Source organism: Coptis chinensis, chromosome 8, assembly GCF_015680905.1.
Source record: "Coptis chinensis isolate HL-2020 chromosome 8, ASM1568090v1, whole genome shotgun sequence".
NCBI classification, from domain to species: domain Eukaryota; kingdom Viridiplantae; phylum Streptophyta; class Magnoliopsida; order Ranunculales; family Ranunculaceae; genus Coptis; species Coptis chinensis.
The window spans coordinates 27,567,807-27,584,549 of NC_141463.1; the positions used below are offsets into that span (position 1 = coordinate 27,567,807).

The following is a 16,743-nucleotide window of genomic DNA, read 5'->3' on the forward strand; positions in this document are numbered from 1 at the left end:
AATAAGCAAATACTGACAAAAACAAAAGAGAGGGAGAAAATTATGCAAACAAATACCTTGACCGCAACGACAGGATCAGAAGAGCCACGACCACTGGCAAAGGAAACACATAGCCCCTCAACGTCCGAAAGAGTTTTCACTTTTGAGATTGCCTCTTTTGGTTTCATCCCCAGCTTTATACCAAGTACAATCTGTAAAAGTTTTAGAAATCACAAGGTAATTGAAGTCAATGAGCTTAAAGTACACATACAACATAAAGAACAAGAGAACCATTTCTCAACAAAGTAATATAACTTACAGATGCCACACGACATTCTACAACCCGATTATTGTTATTAGTCGCAGCAGTTACTGCCTTTTGTGATTCTGTCAAGGAATGGGCTATCACAAAAGTTCCATTCGCTGGAAGTTGCACATCAGTCACACGGATAGGGTTGAAGTCAATCAACTCTGCAAACCCGAATTTGGCCATTATAGAGATCGCCTGCCAAAAGACACAAGATCAGGTTGACAAGAGTAAAAGGGAAACGAGCTGTAATAACCTGGTCCATTCCACTAGACTGCGTTCCAATGTGGCGTTCACATGCACATGTAAGCTGTGCAATTTCTTTCTGTGATAAAATAAACAGGTAAACATCAAGAAATAAAATCGGTCAGTGCACATATGTGGTCGCCACTACTAAAAATGCCAAGAAGTAAAGCTTCAGTTGTTAGCATCATGATGTGGATCTACTTCCATAGACTTCTTGTAATTATAAACGTAAAACAATGTAAGAAATAAAATGATTCATTCAGAATGAAGCACTGCAGGTTTTGGCAATATGTCAATCATATGCAGTAAACCCCACCTTATCACAGTGAGGTTGGAATTCCTGATGGAATTCAAATTTATTATGGGTATGTCATCTCACATTTTGGATTAAAATTGTTTCATAGAAAGCTATCAACCAAATAAATATTTGGAACATTTAGATATCATACCTTTGGGAAATTTGTGTCAAAGGCAGCCATTATAGCAATTGTGGAAGAGCAAACAAATGCTGCTGAGCTTGATAGTCCAGAGCCTACATAATCATAGTATACCCAAAACCCATTAGCTAAACTGCTATGCATCATCAATACTATGGAATCGAAATATATATCCATGGAACACACCTGTAGGTACTGTCCCATCGACAAGAACATCAAGACCGACAGGTTCACCAACATCAATACCTTTTGATTTAGCGAATTCATGATACCCCTTATACCTAAAAAAATCAGTATCCATTAAGAATTTCAACACTTGCAGAGAAATATATTTCTCCCTCACTCGTAAGATAACAGTAGCTACAAAAACAATCAGAGGTAGCAAAATCTATGTTACATGGACACTCTATAATTTAAAAATAATCGACATATGCAATGTATCCATGTCGAAAACCTCAACCTTAGTATTTTGCAGTGTCGGAAACTTCGTATCCATGTCGCAGAGTCGCAGACACGTATCCATGTCAAAGTACCTTAGAGCAAAGCTAAAGAGTTTTTATGGGAAACTTTTATAATTCTTTTAAGCTGTCATCAGTATACATGGTAAACACCAAGTTATTTAGTCTGCTAATATTCTAGAAATAATTTCGTACCTCTGTACATGAACATAGAACCACAGGTTTACATATCTTCTACCATGCACCAAGATATTTTCAATGCACCGGCCAACATGTAACCGATGAGGGCATTATTATCCCGAGCAATAAAATCATCAATATTTTATGTGTATTTTTTTTTTCTTTCCGTACATGAAATCCTGCAGGCCCCTAGTTTTGTTACATATGCATTTGGACAAAAATGACATGTTTCTGTTGCATACTTACATTTAGCACCTAAACGAAGAAGTATAATTCATCCAGTGTGGCCTAGTTAAAAGCAGACCGTGACAATGCACTTGAAACTTGATATTAGAGCATTCTCTACTCTAAATTTTCTTTTCCTTTTCTTACAGATAAAATATATTAGATATATATAATTAAGAAGATTACATCAACACCCAAAAACTAGCAATGAATAAGTTTTCAAAACCAAGAGACTCGCCCTACCCTGCCTAACGGCTACTAAACCCAAATAGGCAAATACAGAAAGCTAGATAATGTAGATATAAACCATATGCAAAAACAAAAACAGGCATACCCACAAACAGTGCCACCGATCCCCGACCATGCTTACTGCCACCACACCATTATATCCTCCTTTCTCAGCCCCAACCCTGCCTCTATATACTGTAAACTTCCATCACTCATTATCGGACCTTCCCACCTCTTCACCAGAATTATACAAAACACAGACACACAATTTATTCTTTCATTTCAACAATATTTCTCTTTAGCGGGATTTGAGGTCTATTTCCTAGTCTTGTTTTATGGAGCCACAGGACATTAAAGAAAACGAAACTGAAGGATGGGTTACATGTAAACTAGAAGTAGTTAAATATATGAACCAACCTTAAGTTGCTTCCTTGATTAGTTCTGGTTCTAATATTCAGTTTTAAGATTACTATGCGTCTACACTAGACAAAATTGATTAAATCATTTGTGTAGAACCAGAGGATTTAATTCAATTTAGTGTATATTTACTTGATTGAATTCTAAGAGATTACAATTTGGTTTATATAGAGGTTACAACAAATAGAAACAAAACAGTCGGTGACTTGAGAAACACGGGGTGCGGGTCGCGCTCAAGTTACTGGAACTCACTCATCGCTTTGGCGTCAGCTCGCTCCCATTTGTATTCATCATCGGAGCGCAGGTCGCGCTCTATACATGAAAACTAATATACAACTTTCTACACTCCCCCTCACGTTGGTGTATAGATGTCAATCATGCCTAACTTGACAACTGAGCTGCCAAACACATTGTGAGATACACCTTTGGTAAGAACATAAGCTAATTGTTCCTCTGAGGTTACGAACGGAAAACGAATAACCTTCCTGTCAAGATTTTCTTTAATAAAATGACGATCAACCTCCACATACTTTGTCCTATCATGTTGAACTGGATTATATGCAATTTGGATGGCGGATTTATTATCACAATGTAAATCCATAGGCTTTTGAAGCTCGAAGCCCAATTCCATCAAGACAGTACGGATCCATAACAATTCACATACTCCCTGTGCCATACTTCGAAATTCAGCTTCTGCACTTGATCTGACAACAACTTTCTGCTTCTTACTATGCCAAGTTACAAGATTTCCACTGACAAAAGTGAAATATCCTGATGTAGACCATCTATCAGTTTTATCACCAGCCCAATCTGCATCTGTGTATCCAACAATATCCAATGCATCATACTTTCCAAATAGTAAACCTTTGCCAGGTACTTTTTTCAAATACTTAAGGATACGAAAGACTGCATTCATATGTTCTTCACTAGGACAATGCATAAATTGACTAACCACACTCACAGCATAAGCAATATCAGATCTAGTATGAGAGAGATAGATTAACCTTCCTACAAGACGCTGATACTTGCTTTTATCAGTAGGAATTTGGTCAGAATGAATGGCGAGTCCGTGATTCATCTCAATGGGTGTCTCCATAAGTTTACAATCCAACATCCCGATTTCAGCAAGCAAATCAAGGACATACTTCCTCTGTGAGAGTGAAATCCCTTTTTTAGACCTTGCAACTTCAATACCCAGAAAATACTTCAGTTTTCCTAGATCCTTCATTTCAAATTCCTTCAACAAATACTTCTGCAATTCATTTATTTCCTTTGGATCATCTCCTGTAACGATCATGTCATCAACATACACAATTAGAGCTGTAATCTTACCATCCTTGTGTTTGATAAACAAGGTATGGTCAGAATTGCTCTGTTTGTACCCAAAAACTTTCATTGACTGTGTAAGTCTTCCAAACCAAGCTCTTGGAGACTATTTCAGGCCATACAAAGCCTTCTTCAGTTTACACACCTTCCCAACATCTTTGGGATGGTTCTTCACACCTGGAGGCATATCCATGTATACTTCCTCCTCCAAGTTCCCATTCAGGAATGCATTCTTCACATCAAGCTGGTGCAAGGGCCAACCTCTATTTGCTGCAAGTGAAATTAAAATCAGGACTGTATTGATTTTCACTACAGGTGCGAAAGTCTCGTCATAATCAATTCCATAACGCTGTGTGTATCCCTTGGCAACCAATCTCGCCTTATATCTATCAATAGTTCCATCTGCATTAAGCTTCACGGTAAACACCCAACGACATCCAACAGTCTTCATTCCAACAAGCATATCAACTACCTCCAATGTTACATTCTTTTGAAGGGCTTCCAATTCTTCATTCATTGTTTTTTTTTCTTTCTATTTTGAATCTTTCAAAGCATCCTGCACGTTACTAGGAATAGATACAGTAGACAATTGATTTATGACAAGTGCATGGGTTTAAGAAAGGCTATGGTTAGACATAGAGTTAGCTATAGGGTATTTAGCATTGGCTTTGATGTCTGGTTCATATTGTTTCTTAGGAACTCCCTTACTAGCTCTTTGTGATTGTCTAGGTTCAAGACTTTCTACCCCAACAGACTCATTAAAGGTTATAGGAGGTACTTGAGGCGGAACATTTTGATTGAGATCTTCAGTTATCGATGTAGAAGGGGAAATGTCGTGTACTACAGTTTCAGATACATCCGGATCATGTGCTTCTGTCTCTACTGTTATAGGATCAATTTCTGCTTTAGGAACTTCAAATCGTTCCTCCAAGCGTTCCAATTCTCCAAAGACATCAGGATTCCCTTAACCGCCACTCTCCCCCTGAAGGAAAGACTGGGAAACTCCCTCTGAGTAATACGGGTCTGATTCATGGAATAATACATCAAGAGATATATACATCTTGGCAGTAATCGGATCATAACACCTATACCCTTTCTGAAACTCTGCATAACCCACAAAAATACACTTCTTCGCACGAGGATCAAGTTTACTTCATTTTGGTTGTGGGATATGAACATAAGTTGTACATCCAAACACTCGAGGCTCCAAGTTAGGCATAGATGGGATGGACAAAAGTGTATGGACTTTTTGATAAGGATTCTGGAACTCAATTACCCGTGAGGGAGTACGGTTGATAACATAGGCTGTTGATTTCACTGCTTCACCCTAATAGGATCGAGATACATTCATGCCAAACAAGGAAGCACGAACAACCTCCAACAACTGCCTGTTCTTCCGTTCGGCTAAACCATTTTGTTGGGGGGTACCAGAATTGGAGGTTTGATGACGAATTCCAATTAACCGGCAAAATTCAGACATGAGACCATTCACAAATTCTCCACCATTATTAGATGACTAAAAGACCCTGATAGATTGTTGATACTGCGTCGCCACCATTTTGTAAAAATCAGTAAACATCCCATATACATCATTTTTGTTTTTCAGTAACGACACCCACGTCATGCAAGTGCGATCATCAATAAAAGTCACATAATATCTAGCTCCAGAAAATGAAGAAACTTTGACAGGACCCCAAACATCATAATGAATTTTCATAAAAGGAACATGACATCTATTAATAGTTGGTGAATATGAAATACGGTGGCTCTTAGCAAGTTCACAAATATCACAATGAAACTCAGACTCACTAAAATGAAAATAACTGAGGTTGCAACCTCTTCAAATAACTAAAAGATAGATGACCTAACTTACGATGCCATAACCACACAACTTTTTTTGCATTCTTGACCCTATTGACCTGATTAGCTTGCCCCAGAAAATTCTTTTGTTTCTCGCCAATTTCTGTCAAATCCAGGTAGTAAAGTTTCCCCTTTCTAACACCATAACCAATAATCTGTCGAGTCAGAATGTCCTGAAAAACACAGAAAGATGGATAAAATGTCACAGTACATGCAAGTGTGAGGATAATTTGACAAACAGACAATAGGTTATAGGCAAGGGATGGAACAACTAAGACAGATTCAAGAGTGAGGGTTTTAGATAACTCAATAAACCCTTCTCCGCTAACTGGAGTTGGAGTACCATCAGCAGTAGAAACAGCGGTCTGAGGTGAAGTTCTAAGACTTTTCACAAGGTTAGGGTCATTTGTCATATGGTCAGATGCACCTGATACAATTATCCATGTACTATTTGAAATAACCTTACCATTCATACTTGATTACACGACACTAGCCGAAGCATTGTCTCCATTCACAACATTAGCAATGGCGGCCTTGCTTAAATTTTTTCGTGACCTCTTCGAGGAGTCCCACCAATCAGGATAACCAATCACTTCATAACATCTCTCCTTGATATGACCCAAATCTCCGCAAACACCGCACTTTTTATCTGCCCAAGGATTTGATTTACCTTTAGGATGGCGTGGAGGACCAGAAAAACCTGGAGGAGTTGTCTTGCTATGAACAGCCAAGACAAAGGATTCAGTTGATACAGAGCGCCCCATAGCCTGTTTCTCAGATTGTACCTTACGAATGTAAACATAGCTTTGTTCCAAGGAAAATTTAGGTTCTTTCCAAAGGATCTCTCCACGCACCTAATCATACTCCTGATCTAGTCCACGTAAAAACATATGAACATACATTCTGGACATCATGGATGTTTCATGAACTATAGCTTCAACACTGTTATTTTGGGAGGTCACCTTCTGATCAATCTCCTGGAACATAGCCACCAATTCGTTGTAATAGGAAGGAATAAGTCTCCCATTCTGCTTCGCTTCAAAGCATTTCGTATTCAATTCAAAAATTCGAGTTTCATTAGAGTCATCATAGGAGGTCTTCTCCATAGCCTCCCAAATATCTTTTGCAGTAGGAAGACGAATATAACGGTTCATAAGAGAAATCTCCATAGAATCAATAAGCCAGCTTTTTATCTTTTCATTATCTGTTACCCAAACTTCATATTCGGACGAATTCATAAGCCGTTCAACCTTTATGCCAGTCAAATAACCAAGCTTTCCCCTTGCTCCAATCCGCATCCGCATGAGAGGAGCCCAGATGGTATAGTTGGACTCATCTAATAGAACAGTTTTTGGGAACGCTGAGTTGTCTTGTGGGGTGTAGTGGTGATGAATGACATTGGAAGAATTGTTGTCAGATCCAGCCATTGCAGAAAAAAACGAAAAATTTGGGTTTTAGGTTTAGGGTTGGAAAAAATATGGGTTTGAGATTCAAGGATGGTTTGATTAATGGTTGTAATACGCAGCGGATTTCAATGGTTTGGCTCCGATACCATATAGAACCAGAGGATTCAATTTAATTCAGTGTATATTTACTTGATTGAATTCTAAGAGATTACAATTTGGTTTATATAGAGGTTACAACAAATAGAAACAAAACAGTCGGTGGCTTGAGAAACACGGGGAGCGGGTCGCGCTCTGTTTACATTGTAGTTGAGCATGGGTCGCGCTCAAGTTATTGGAACTCGCTCACGCCTGAGGCGCAGGTCGCGCTCCATTTGTACTTCATCAGAGCGCAGATCGCGCTCTATACATGAAAACTAATATACATCTTTCTACAATTTGGAGCACAGGGGTCCAAAATAGACAATCTAAAGTCATAAATTGGTCATGAGTAGAATTTTTTTTGTTCTTACTACACACACACACACACACACACACACACACACACACACACACACACACACATATATATATATATATATATATATATAATTACATCTGCATTACATTTCTATTTAACTACCATTTTAGGATTTGTTTATTGAAAAAAAAACATTTGAAGTTCGGAATCATGCAAAAAGATGAACGTTTTAAAATTATCGAGAAAGTGCAGCAAGGAACTAATATCAACCATACTCCCTGCCCCTACTGTAATATATTATAAAATATACTTAATTTAACAGCAAGTTCTTCTAGTGATTTCTCAAGCTTAAAGCTCCTAATATTTTGAGTCTTACGTAAAATATAGCAAAAAAATTATCCCTTACAGAACTGTTACATGGAATTTAAGCATTGTTTTAGCAGACGGTGAGGCACATAATTAACAGTTCTATTTAATTACCATTCTGGGAAACGAATCATGCTAAGAGATACTTTCTAAAATTATATAGAGCGGGATCGACAAGAAACTGATCAGATCAACGCCCCATGCTCCTGCATTGTTTATTAACATGTACTTCAAAGTAACAAGTTGGTTTAGTGCCTTCTTAAGTTCTAACAATGTCAAGTCCTGCTACAACATATCACAACCACTTATCTACTCAAATGTTAGCCAAGGAATCAAACAGTACATCAAGACATTTGGCGAGGCGCTTAATCATAAGAAAGTCATGATATATAAAGTAAAGAATTGTGAAATGAGACAATGAAAATATTATTGAATCACTTGATGATTTACACAGTTCATGTTCTATTTATACAAGTGTTCCTACAGTTAGTTACAAACATAACAGATTCAGTTAGAAACTGTTATAACAAACTTTGCTGACTCAGCAGTCTTCAGTTTCAGTTCTTCAGTCATGCTGAGTTGTCTCTACCATTACCTTCCCTCAAGCTAAAGGGAGATTCATGTACTGAAAGCTTGAAAATTAGTTCCTGAAATCTTGTTCTTGAAAGCCCTTTTGTAAAGACATCTGCAATTTGATCTCTTGTGCATACAAACTTGATATCTAATTGTTTGCTGGTGACCAATTCCCTGACATAATGATAATCAACTTCCACATGCTTGGTCCTTGCATGGAAGATAGGATTACTGGAAAGAGAAATCGCACTGACATTGTCACACCATAACAAAAGTACTTCTTGTAAATGTATATGAAGGTCATCCAGAAGAATACAAAGCCAATATATCTCTGTTGCTGTATAAGCGAGGCTTCTATACTCAGACTCAGTGGAGGATCTTGAAACTGTTGTTTGCTTTTTGGCACACCAAGAGATCAAATTTGGACCAAAGTAAACACAAAAACTAGTTGTTGATCTTCTATCTGATGGGCTTCCAGCCCAATCAGCATCAGAGTATGTAGTGAGAGTAGGTGAGTCAGTAGTAAAGTAAAGACCTTTATGAATTGTACCTTTCAAATATCGAAGAATTCTTTTTACTGCTGTCATGTGATGAGTAGTAGGAGTTTGCATATATTGGCACACTTGATTTACAGAGAAAGAAATATCTGGCCTGGTCCATGTAAGGTACTGCAGTGCTCCAACTATAGGACGGTATTTTGAAGAATCTGAAAGTAGTTTACCACTGTAAGGATCAAGTTTGACTGAAGTAGAACATGGTGTCTGACAGACCTTTGAATAAAGCATCTTGGTTCTGTTGAGTAAGTCATATGTGTACTTCATTTGAGAGAGAAAAAGACAATTGTTGTTTCTTTTTACCTCCATTCTGATAAGTGCTCAAAAGTAATGATTTATAACCCCAATTATGTGTATGTTAGTCTCCATTTTATATTTAAATATTCTAATATGATGCAATTTGAGTTTTTGTAGGTCAAAGAACCTAAATATAAAATATGGAGGGAAAAGAAGTCAAACAAGTCAAAAAGGAGTCACTGGGAATTACAGCTAAAGGCCTAGGGCAAAAACGTCATATTTGTCTCCATAAGTGCCAAGCCTAATGGGACTCTAAAAGAGGATAATAATTGAGTTAGAAGAGTCTTCAATCTGATCCCAAAGTCTTAATTTCGACTTCATAGGAAGATGAGATCAATATGGAAAAGAAGTCAGAGTTTCACAAGAATTAGGAAACTAAAAGTCACCGTAAGTCGCAATTGGGAAATAACTGCTTGAGGGGCAAAGTGGGCCACGTCCAACTTTGGTCCAACCGAATTTAACTTTTCCAGGATTGCTTCTAGAAAGATTACAGAGAGTTTGACACCAAATAAACATAGGATTCGGATCTCTATCCAGACGAGCATGTAAGCCAATATATAAGGCACAAAAACCTTAGTTTACATCATCAAGGAAATTTAGTGTTTGCATCTTAGATCTAGAATTAAGAGAGAAGAAAGTTCAGACCTTTTTACCATTAATAGCTATAAAGATTATTCCTTTTCATATTGTGTTCATAGCATAGTACACTACACCATAACAGGATATTTGCAACACAGACCTTTTTTGTTTTGCAACGGTTATTTACCGTTAGCAAGTTGCCAACGCTATATAAACGTTGGTAATGTTGTTAAGTGTTGCTTTAATTTGATTGAATTTCAGGAATTAATTTCTAACGCTTAAAAATCGTTTGAGATGGGTTACAAATCAAAAATTCGAAAACAATCGCAGTCTATTATTTCGATCGAAATATAAAAGATAACCTTAACTTTAGTCTCTCTCCTCTCTCTCTCTCTCTCTCATTGCCTCGCTACACTCTTAGGTCTTCTCCCTCTCACTCACTGCCGATACCCTTTTCTCTCTCTCTCTCTCTCTCTCGCTTACTTGGGGTAATACTACACTGCCGGTACCCCTCCTTTAGGTTTGTACATGTGGTTGTCTTATCATGGCAAATATATCTCTTTTAGTTCTTTTGTCATCAAGTCTGAGTTGTTGGTTCTAGATTAGATACCCAAAATTAAAGATGGAGTTTGATATACATACATTTGAATCTTCGTGATCCATTTTATTATAAAAATGAGACTGAGTTTGCAATATTCTGGTAACTGTTGATTCTTGTTAGATCCGGAGCAAGACAAGGAGCCGAGTAAGAATCGGTGCTTGAAGTTGTGGGATGGCCCATCCTACTAATCTACTACCGATAGTAAGGAATTTATTTGTTGAGTGTCCGGATGTGCAAAAATCTATACTATGCTCATTTATTGGCTTTACATTTTGTCTTGCAAATCGTGTTGAACCCGATAAAATTCCGTTATCGTGTCCACGAAATGGATGAATATGAACTTGTTGATCCAGTTGATATTCTTATGCCTTTGGAGAAGTCATAGTTTTGGAATGGAGTGGTTAGTTCCCATTTTTGTGTGTTTCATAGAGACTACCTTTTGTTTTCCTTTTTTTTCATATGCAGTTTGACTGAAACCATATTCCTAATAGTCTGGAATGGGTGCTTTGTCTTTGTTGATTTGTTATATGTTTATTCTTTCTGTTGTTTTAGAAAGCTACTAAATGGCAAGAAAGAAAGGTGGCTGTTAGCGAACTTAAAGACCTTGCCTCAACAAAACGAATAGCTCCTGGTGATTTCACCGAAGTCTGTCGGACCCTCAAGAAGGTATTTAGCTTGTCTTTAACTCTATATTATGTGATACCACTTAGTCTGAAGAATGTTACTTGATCATGTTCTAATTTAGTTATGTGAACCAGTTGTTGGGCCCTGGTTTACTAATTTATGTACTTGCAGCTTATTATGGACGTGAACATAGCTGTTGCAGTTGAAGCTATATTATCTATTGGGAATCTTGCAAGGGGACTGAGAAGCCATTTCTCTGGGGGATCACATTTTATATTGCCAGTTTTGCTTGTGAGTGTCTTGCTATATGCTCTATACTTTGATATGAAATAATTGGTTGTTTCCTTTCTTTTGATCACACAGTCCCTTTCTACTATATTGAGCTTATTAGATTTATGGTTTTATTATTATGTGGTAGTGAATTTTGATGTAATTGGTTCTTGACTACTTGCTTTTCTTGTATTATCTTATCGAATTAGTTATTTATTTATCTTTGGTTTAGTAACCATAGTTGTACATTTGACTTCAAAGGCACTGCAAATGGTCGATAGTTGATCCTTTTTGGTTCTCTTTGACTGACGTTTCTGTTGTAAGCATTATAAAGCATCACCCCTATATCTGCTCATTTGTTGGAAACTTGGAATCTACATCATATATCAATATTATATTATATTAAATTGGTAAATAATTGTTAATAAACTAAATAAAATTAACATGTATACTTGGTTCCCGTGTGCCAACCGCCCCAATTACACTTTGACCAATTGGGCCAGTCCTAACAAGCCTAACCGTTTTTGTCTCTTCTCATGTAGGAAAAACTGAAAGAAAAGAAACCAGCTCTTATGGAGGCTCTTACACAGACTCTTCAAGCAATGCATCAAGTTGGATGCTTAACTCTTCTTGATGTTATAGAAGGCAAGTGATTTTTATACTGCTCATAATATTAGTGTATCACTTTGTTGATGAAATTAGGCCCACCTTTTGAGGTCACTAATTTGAACATGATAATCAGGAAAGTGTGTTGAAGACTTCCTATATACATTTTGGTATTCACACACATTTTCAAAATTTCGATGGCTACATGTGGCCTCTTTAAAATTAATTGCTAAATTTGCTGAAGTTTGTTATCTTTCTCTCTGAATTTGTATGTATTTAGAACTTATCAACATGTGTGAACTCTAGGGTAGTTCTTTCCCCTGATTTGAACCCAATCTCTATGACAACTTACACTTGGTTTTTAGTACCTTTAGTTACTTGGTGAGCTATGTGCCTAGAAAGTGTAAATGATGTGTCAACCCTTAAATAGCAAACTGAAAATAAGTGTATGTCCCAATTTGAGGGGTGGGAGCCTTCAATTATGGTGACTTTAAGTGGTTAAACCTCCATTAAAACTTCAAAGAAAAAAAAAAAAAAAAAAAAAAAAAAAAAAAAAACCTTCATTAAAAGATATAACTATATGAGACAAATATTATCCTCCTTTGTTCATTTTAGTGGTAGAAGTCTTGGGGAGGATGATCTCCAGGGCTAACAGGAGTGGTGTTATTGAGGGCTTTAAGGTTGCTGATGATACTATTGTCTTTTTAGGAGATAACATTGATTTTGTTTTTGCTACGTGAGGTTGCAACTTTACCTTCTAAATACATCGGGCTTCTTATTGGTCCAAATCTGTTTGGGATCTTGTGGTTGAAGTGTAGTTACAAGATAAGAAGATATAATCTTATCTTTCCTTTCAATGAAGAATATGAATATAAGACTCTGTTCGGTCCTTGCATCAAATTTCATTGTAACTTTGTTGGTTTGAATCTTCTAAGTCAAAGTACTCTGTTTTTGCATGGGCAGGCATCAAAGACTAGAAGGTCAAAAGGAAAATGTTGTTCTTGAATACATTCTCAAGGTATATCTTTGAAGCAATTTCCTTATCCAATTATTATAGATATTTAGAGTTGGTTGTTTAAAACCAAGAAGAGTTTTGAATAAACTGAAAATCTCAATTTAAATATTCAGATTTTGGGACTAGATATATGTGGCCGATACCATGGTGGGGACTAAATGATAAGGGTATCTCAAAGTGGACAAAGGAATCGTGTTACAACCGGGTAAAATAAAAAAAAATCAAACTATTTGAATTGAACTATAAGCTTGAGAAAATCCTAGATTTAGTTCAATGTTCTATGTTATGGTTGTCACTTGTAGGCTTAAATGCTTGTTGGACCAGCCGGGGCATTATTCATGGATGAGATATCTACGGGCATGGACGACTCAACTACTTTCCAAATTGTGAACTCACTTAGACAGTAGTCCACATTCTTGGCGGGATGCGTTAATTTCTTCTTCACCCCACACTGTAAAACATATGACCTCTTTGATGATATATTGCTACTCTCGATGGACATATCGTGTATCAAGGTCCTCGTGAGAATGTTCTGGAGTTCGTTGAATCAATAGGTTTCAAATGTCCCGAGAGGAAGGGGGTTGCAGATTTCTTGCAGGAAGTAAGACTTGAAAAATCATATATTTTATCCTCTTTTTTCAATGGTCTTAAATATCTGTTTCAATGTTTTTCAGTTGGGATTGATGTTCTTGGTAAACTTATCGGAAGTTTTTCTTGTACTAGGTTACATCAAGAAAAGACCGATGCAGTCCCGGGTCCCGTAAAGATGAAGTGTATTACTACATTTTGTCCGAGAATTTGCGGATGCATTTCAATCGTTCCATGTGGGCGCAAGGTAGGGGAAGAACTCAAAGACCCCATTTGATAAGAAGAAGAGTCATCCTGCTATTTTATCCTTCTTGGGCCTATTCATTTCCTACATGGCTCCTTAAGATACCCATTTCATTGAGTGAAGTTCTCCTCTGGGTGGGCATGACTTACTATGTTATTGGTTATGATCCTAATGTCGAAAGGTGAGATTGATGATGCTTCTTTTATGTTTTTCTATGATTCTTAAAAGAAACTGTTGTATTCCAGCCATTTTGTATTGTATGTCTTCAATTTCAACTTTATTGATTTCGATAACTTGGATTTAGAAACCCATCCATCTTGTTCAAGTTATGAAATTTTTATATGGTCTCATTTTCGAGTTCTGAGACATAAGTTTCATTAGAGGTTAGAGTTCTCTTCTTGTTTAGTTTTCAATGACGTGCTGGATTGCCTTGTTGTAGGTTGTTAAGACATTACTTTCTACTACTGTTAATTGATCAAATGGCTGCGGGCCTATTCCGGGTAGTTGCAGGAGTGTCTAGAGAGATGGTTATAGCTAATACACTTGGAGCAAAGATATTGGTGTTAGCTGGAAAGGCATAGCAGGAGGAAATTGGTGATGGAGCTAATCTAACGATATCATTTTCTGGGGAACTTTTACAAAATGCTGAGGAGCTTATCAAGTCGGGATTGCACCCGAGTGAAATTATTAGTGGATACACTAAAGCTATTGCTAAGGTTTGTATTTATACTTGGAAAGAACTCATCTTGATAAAGTGTATGAATTGAGACTTTTTTGTATATATATATTTTTAGGCAATTGAACTTTTAGATGAGTTGGTAGAGGAAGGTTAAGAGATTATGGATGTAAGGAATGAAAGTTGCTGCTGTTGCTGTTGCTAGTAAATAATATGGCCAAGAAGATATTTTGTGCCCTCTAATTGCTGATGTAAGTATGGTCATTATTTGTTGACCATCAGTACTGGTATCATAATTGTTATTATTATAACTAATTACTGTTTTTAAGGTTTTGTTCCAATTCGGAAGTTTACTTTGCAGACTTGTAAAGTTGTAATTTTGGCTTTGATTAAGCTTGCACATAAAGCAATGTGGCTACAAAATATGAGAAATTAATTTTTTTTTATTAGTAACCCATCAGCAACGGTTTATAACCGTTACAAACAACTTTTAAATTATTTTTTTTAAAAATAACAAATAACTTTGCAACGGTTAAGAACCGTTGGTAATATTTTTAACATATTACTAACGCTTATTGACCGTTGGAAATTTCTGTTTGCAACGCTTATGAACCGTTGGAAAAATTCCCAACGCTTTACTCACGCCATATTTGCAACGCTTAAAAAGCGTTGCGAAAATTATTAGCAACGGTTTTTTGCCGTTGCAAATAGCCAGTTATGGTGTAGTGGTATGAAGGGATAATCTCTCTTCTCTTGGGAGGGGAGATGAAGCCTTTTTCGTATGTTTTAGTTTAGTTCTTCTTCTATCATGTTTTAGTTTAAATCCCTCATTGAGTTTCTTCTTATTCATCCATTGATCTAACGCTCTTGTGGAGGTTAGGAGGTCTTAGGGTAATTCATGATTGTGTAGAGCCAAATACCACAAACCCTAGATTCTTTTCTTTTAGTTTTTAGTGTTCTAGTGTGATGATTGGATTTTTTATGGCACCTCAATTAGTTGTATGGTTAATGCCACATGTGGATTTTCCATGTCACCTAGAGTTGTATATTGAATGCCACTTAAAGCACAATTTGGTTAGATAGAAGATATCATTAGAGATTGAAAAAGTATTTGATGGAAAGATAGAAAGCACGTTGAAAGCCACATATTATCATCATGGTTATGAGCATAAGGTTTGTAGGTATGGTGACTTTCTATTGGTGATTTATATTAAACATGATAGATAGATCTATTAGACTAATTCTATGATTTTGGTGGATTCATCTCTCCCAAGATATTCTTTCTCTTGATTCATATTCATATATTTAATTTGGTTTAGTTTATGCATATTTTACATCTCAAATCAAATCAATTATATATTAATTATTACTTCGCCACATCTTTTACTTGCATCCATTAGAGTAACTTAGATTAGGAATTTCTATTATCATCACTTAGTTATTTAGAGTAGGATTGATACCTTGCTAACCACTATACTAATCAATATTTAATAGGCTAAGTAAGATTTGCAAAAGATACGTAACACAAACAACGACACAAATAATTACGTGTTGCGTGTTTTTTCAATGGCGCCGCTGCCCATTCTAAATTGATTAGGTGATATAATATTTAATTTAGATTACTTTAATTTAGGAATTCATATAGTATAAATTACATATTTAGCATAATTCAATTAGATTTGCATAGTAAAAAGTATTTTCATAAAGTTTAGTGTTTGTTTAACAGAAAAGAACAGTACAGAAAATATATTTATAAATTTCAAAAAATTCTGAAATTTTACAGAGTTGATCTGTACAGTATCGGTAATTTATTGAAATTTTTTCGAATTTTTAGTACTTGTCTTACCTGGGTAACTAACATCGTCTTTGCCGTAACCCATTTTCAGTTTTCAGGACGCAAGCATTTGTAAAAACAGTTGAGCAGAGTTATTTTCACATTATCAAAAATTCTAAATTTTTTACAGGAGGAACCTTGATTTGTCAGGAGCTTCCAGTAAAAATTTGAGTATTGTTTGACCTGTTTTGACCACTTAACTAGTTTCTTGTTTTCAGTGTGTTTCTGTAGCTTTTCAGGACCAAGGTCTCTGGAAGAACAGTCGAGAAGAAGGATCTGTAAAACTCCAAATAATCCAAATTTTTTACAGAATCATACCTGACACGTCAGGAGACTCCAGTAAAATGTTTGTGATTTTTAGTGGTCTTTTACTTATTTATTCAATAAATT

The 16,743-nt window shown here is 36.3% G+C and overlaps 1 protein-coding gene and 2 long non-coding RNA genes across 3 annotated transcripts; 2 read left to right on the forward strand and 1 right to left on the reverse strand.

The window, feature by feature from the left end:
- Positions 1-6,517: 6,517 nt before the first annotated feature.
- LOC147480882 (uncharacterized) lies at positions 6,518-7,090 on the reverse strand. The gene has a single exon (XM_086578773.1). It carries the CDS (start codon positions 7,088-7,090, stop codon positions 6,518-6,520), a length of 573 nt encoding a protein of 190 aa, XP_086434899.1.
- A 3,781-nt stretch (positions 7,091-10,871) lies between these two features.
- LOC147480883 (uncharacterized) lies at positions 10,872-12,036 on the forward strand. Its single transcript, XR_015203934.1, has 3 exons — positions 10,872-11,162; positions 11,292-11,411; positions 11,933-12,036. It is a non-coding gene; the product is annotated as an uncharacterized LOC147480883 (long non-coding RNA).
- A 1,835-nt stretch (positions 12,037-13,871) lies between these two features.
- LOC147480884 (uncharacterized) lies at positions 13,872-14,696 on the forward strand. Its single transcript, XR_015206228.1, has 3 exons — positions 13,872-14,024; positions 14,283-14,559; positions 14,638-14,696. It is a non-coding gene; the product is annotated as an uncharacterized LOC147480884 (long non-coding RNA).
- The last annotated feature ends 2,047 nt before the right edge of the window (positions 14,697-16,743 follow it).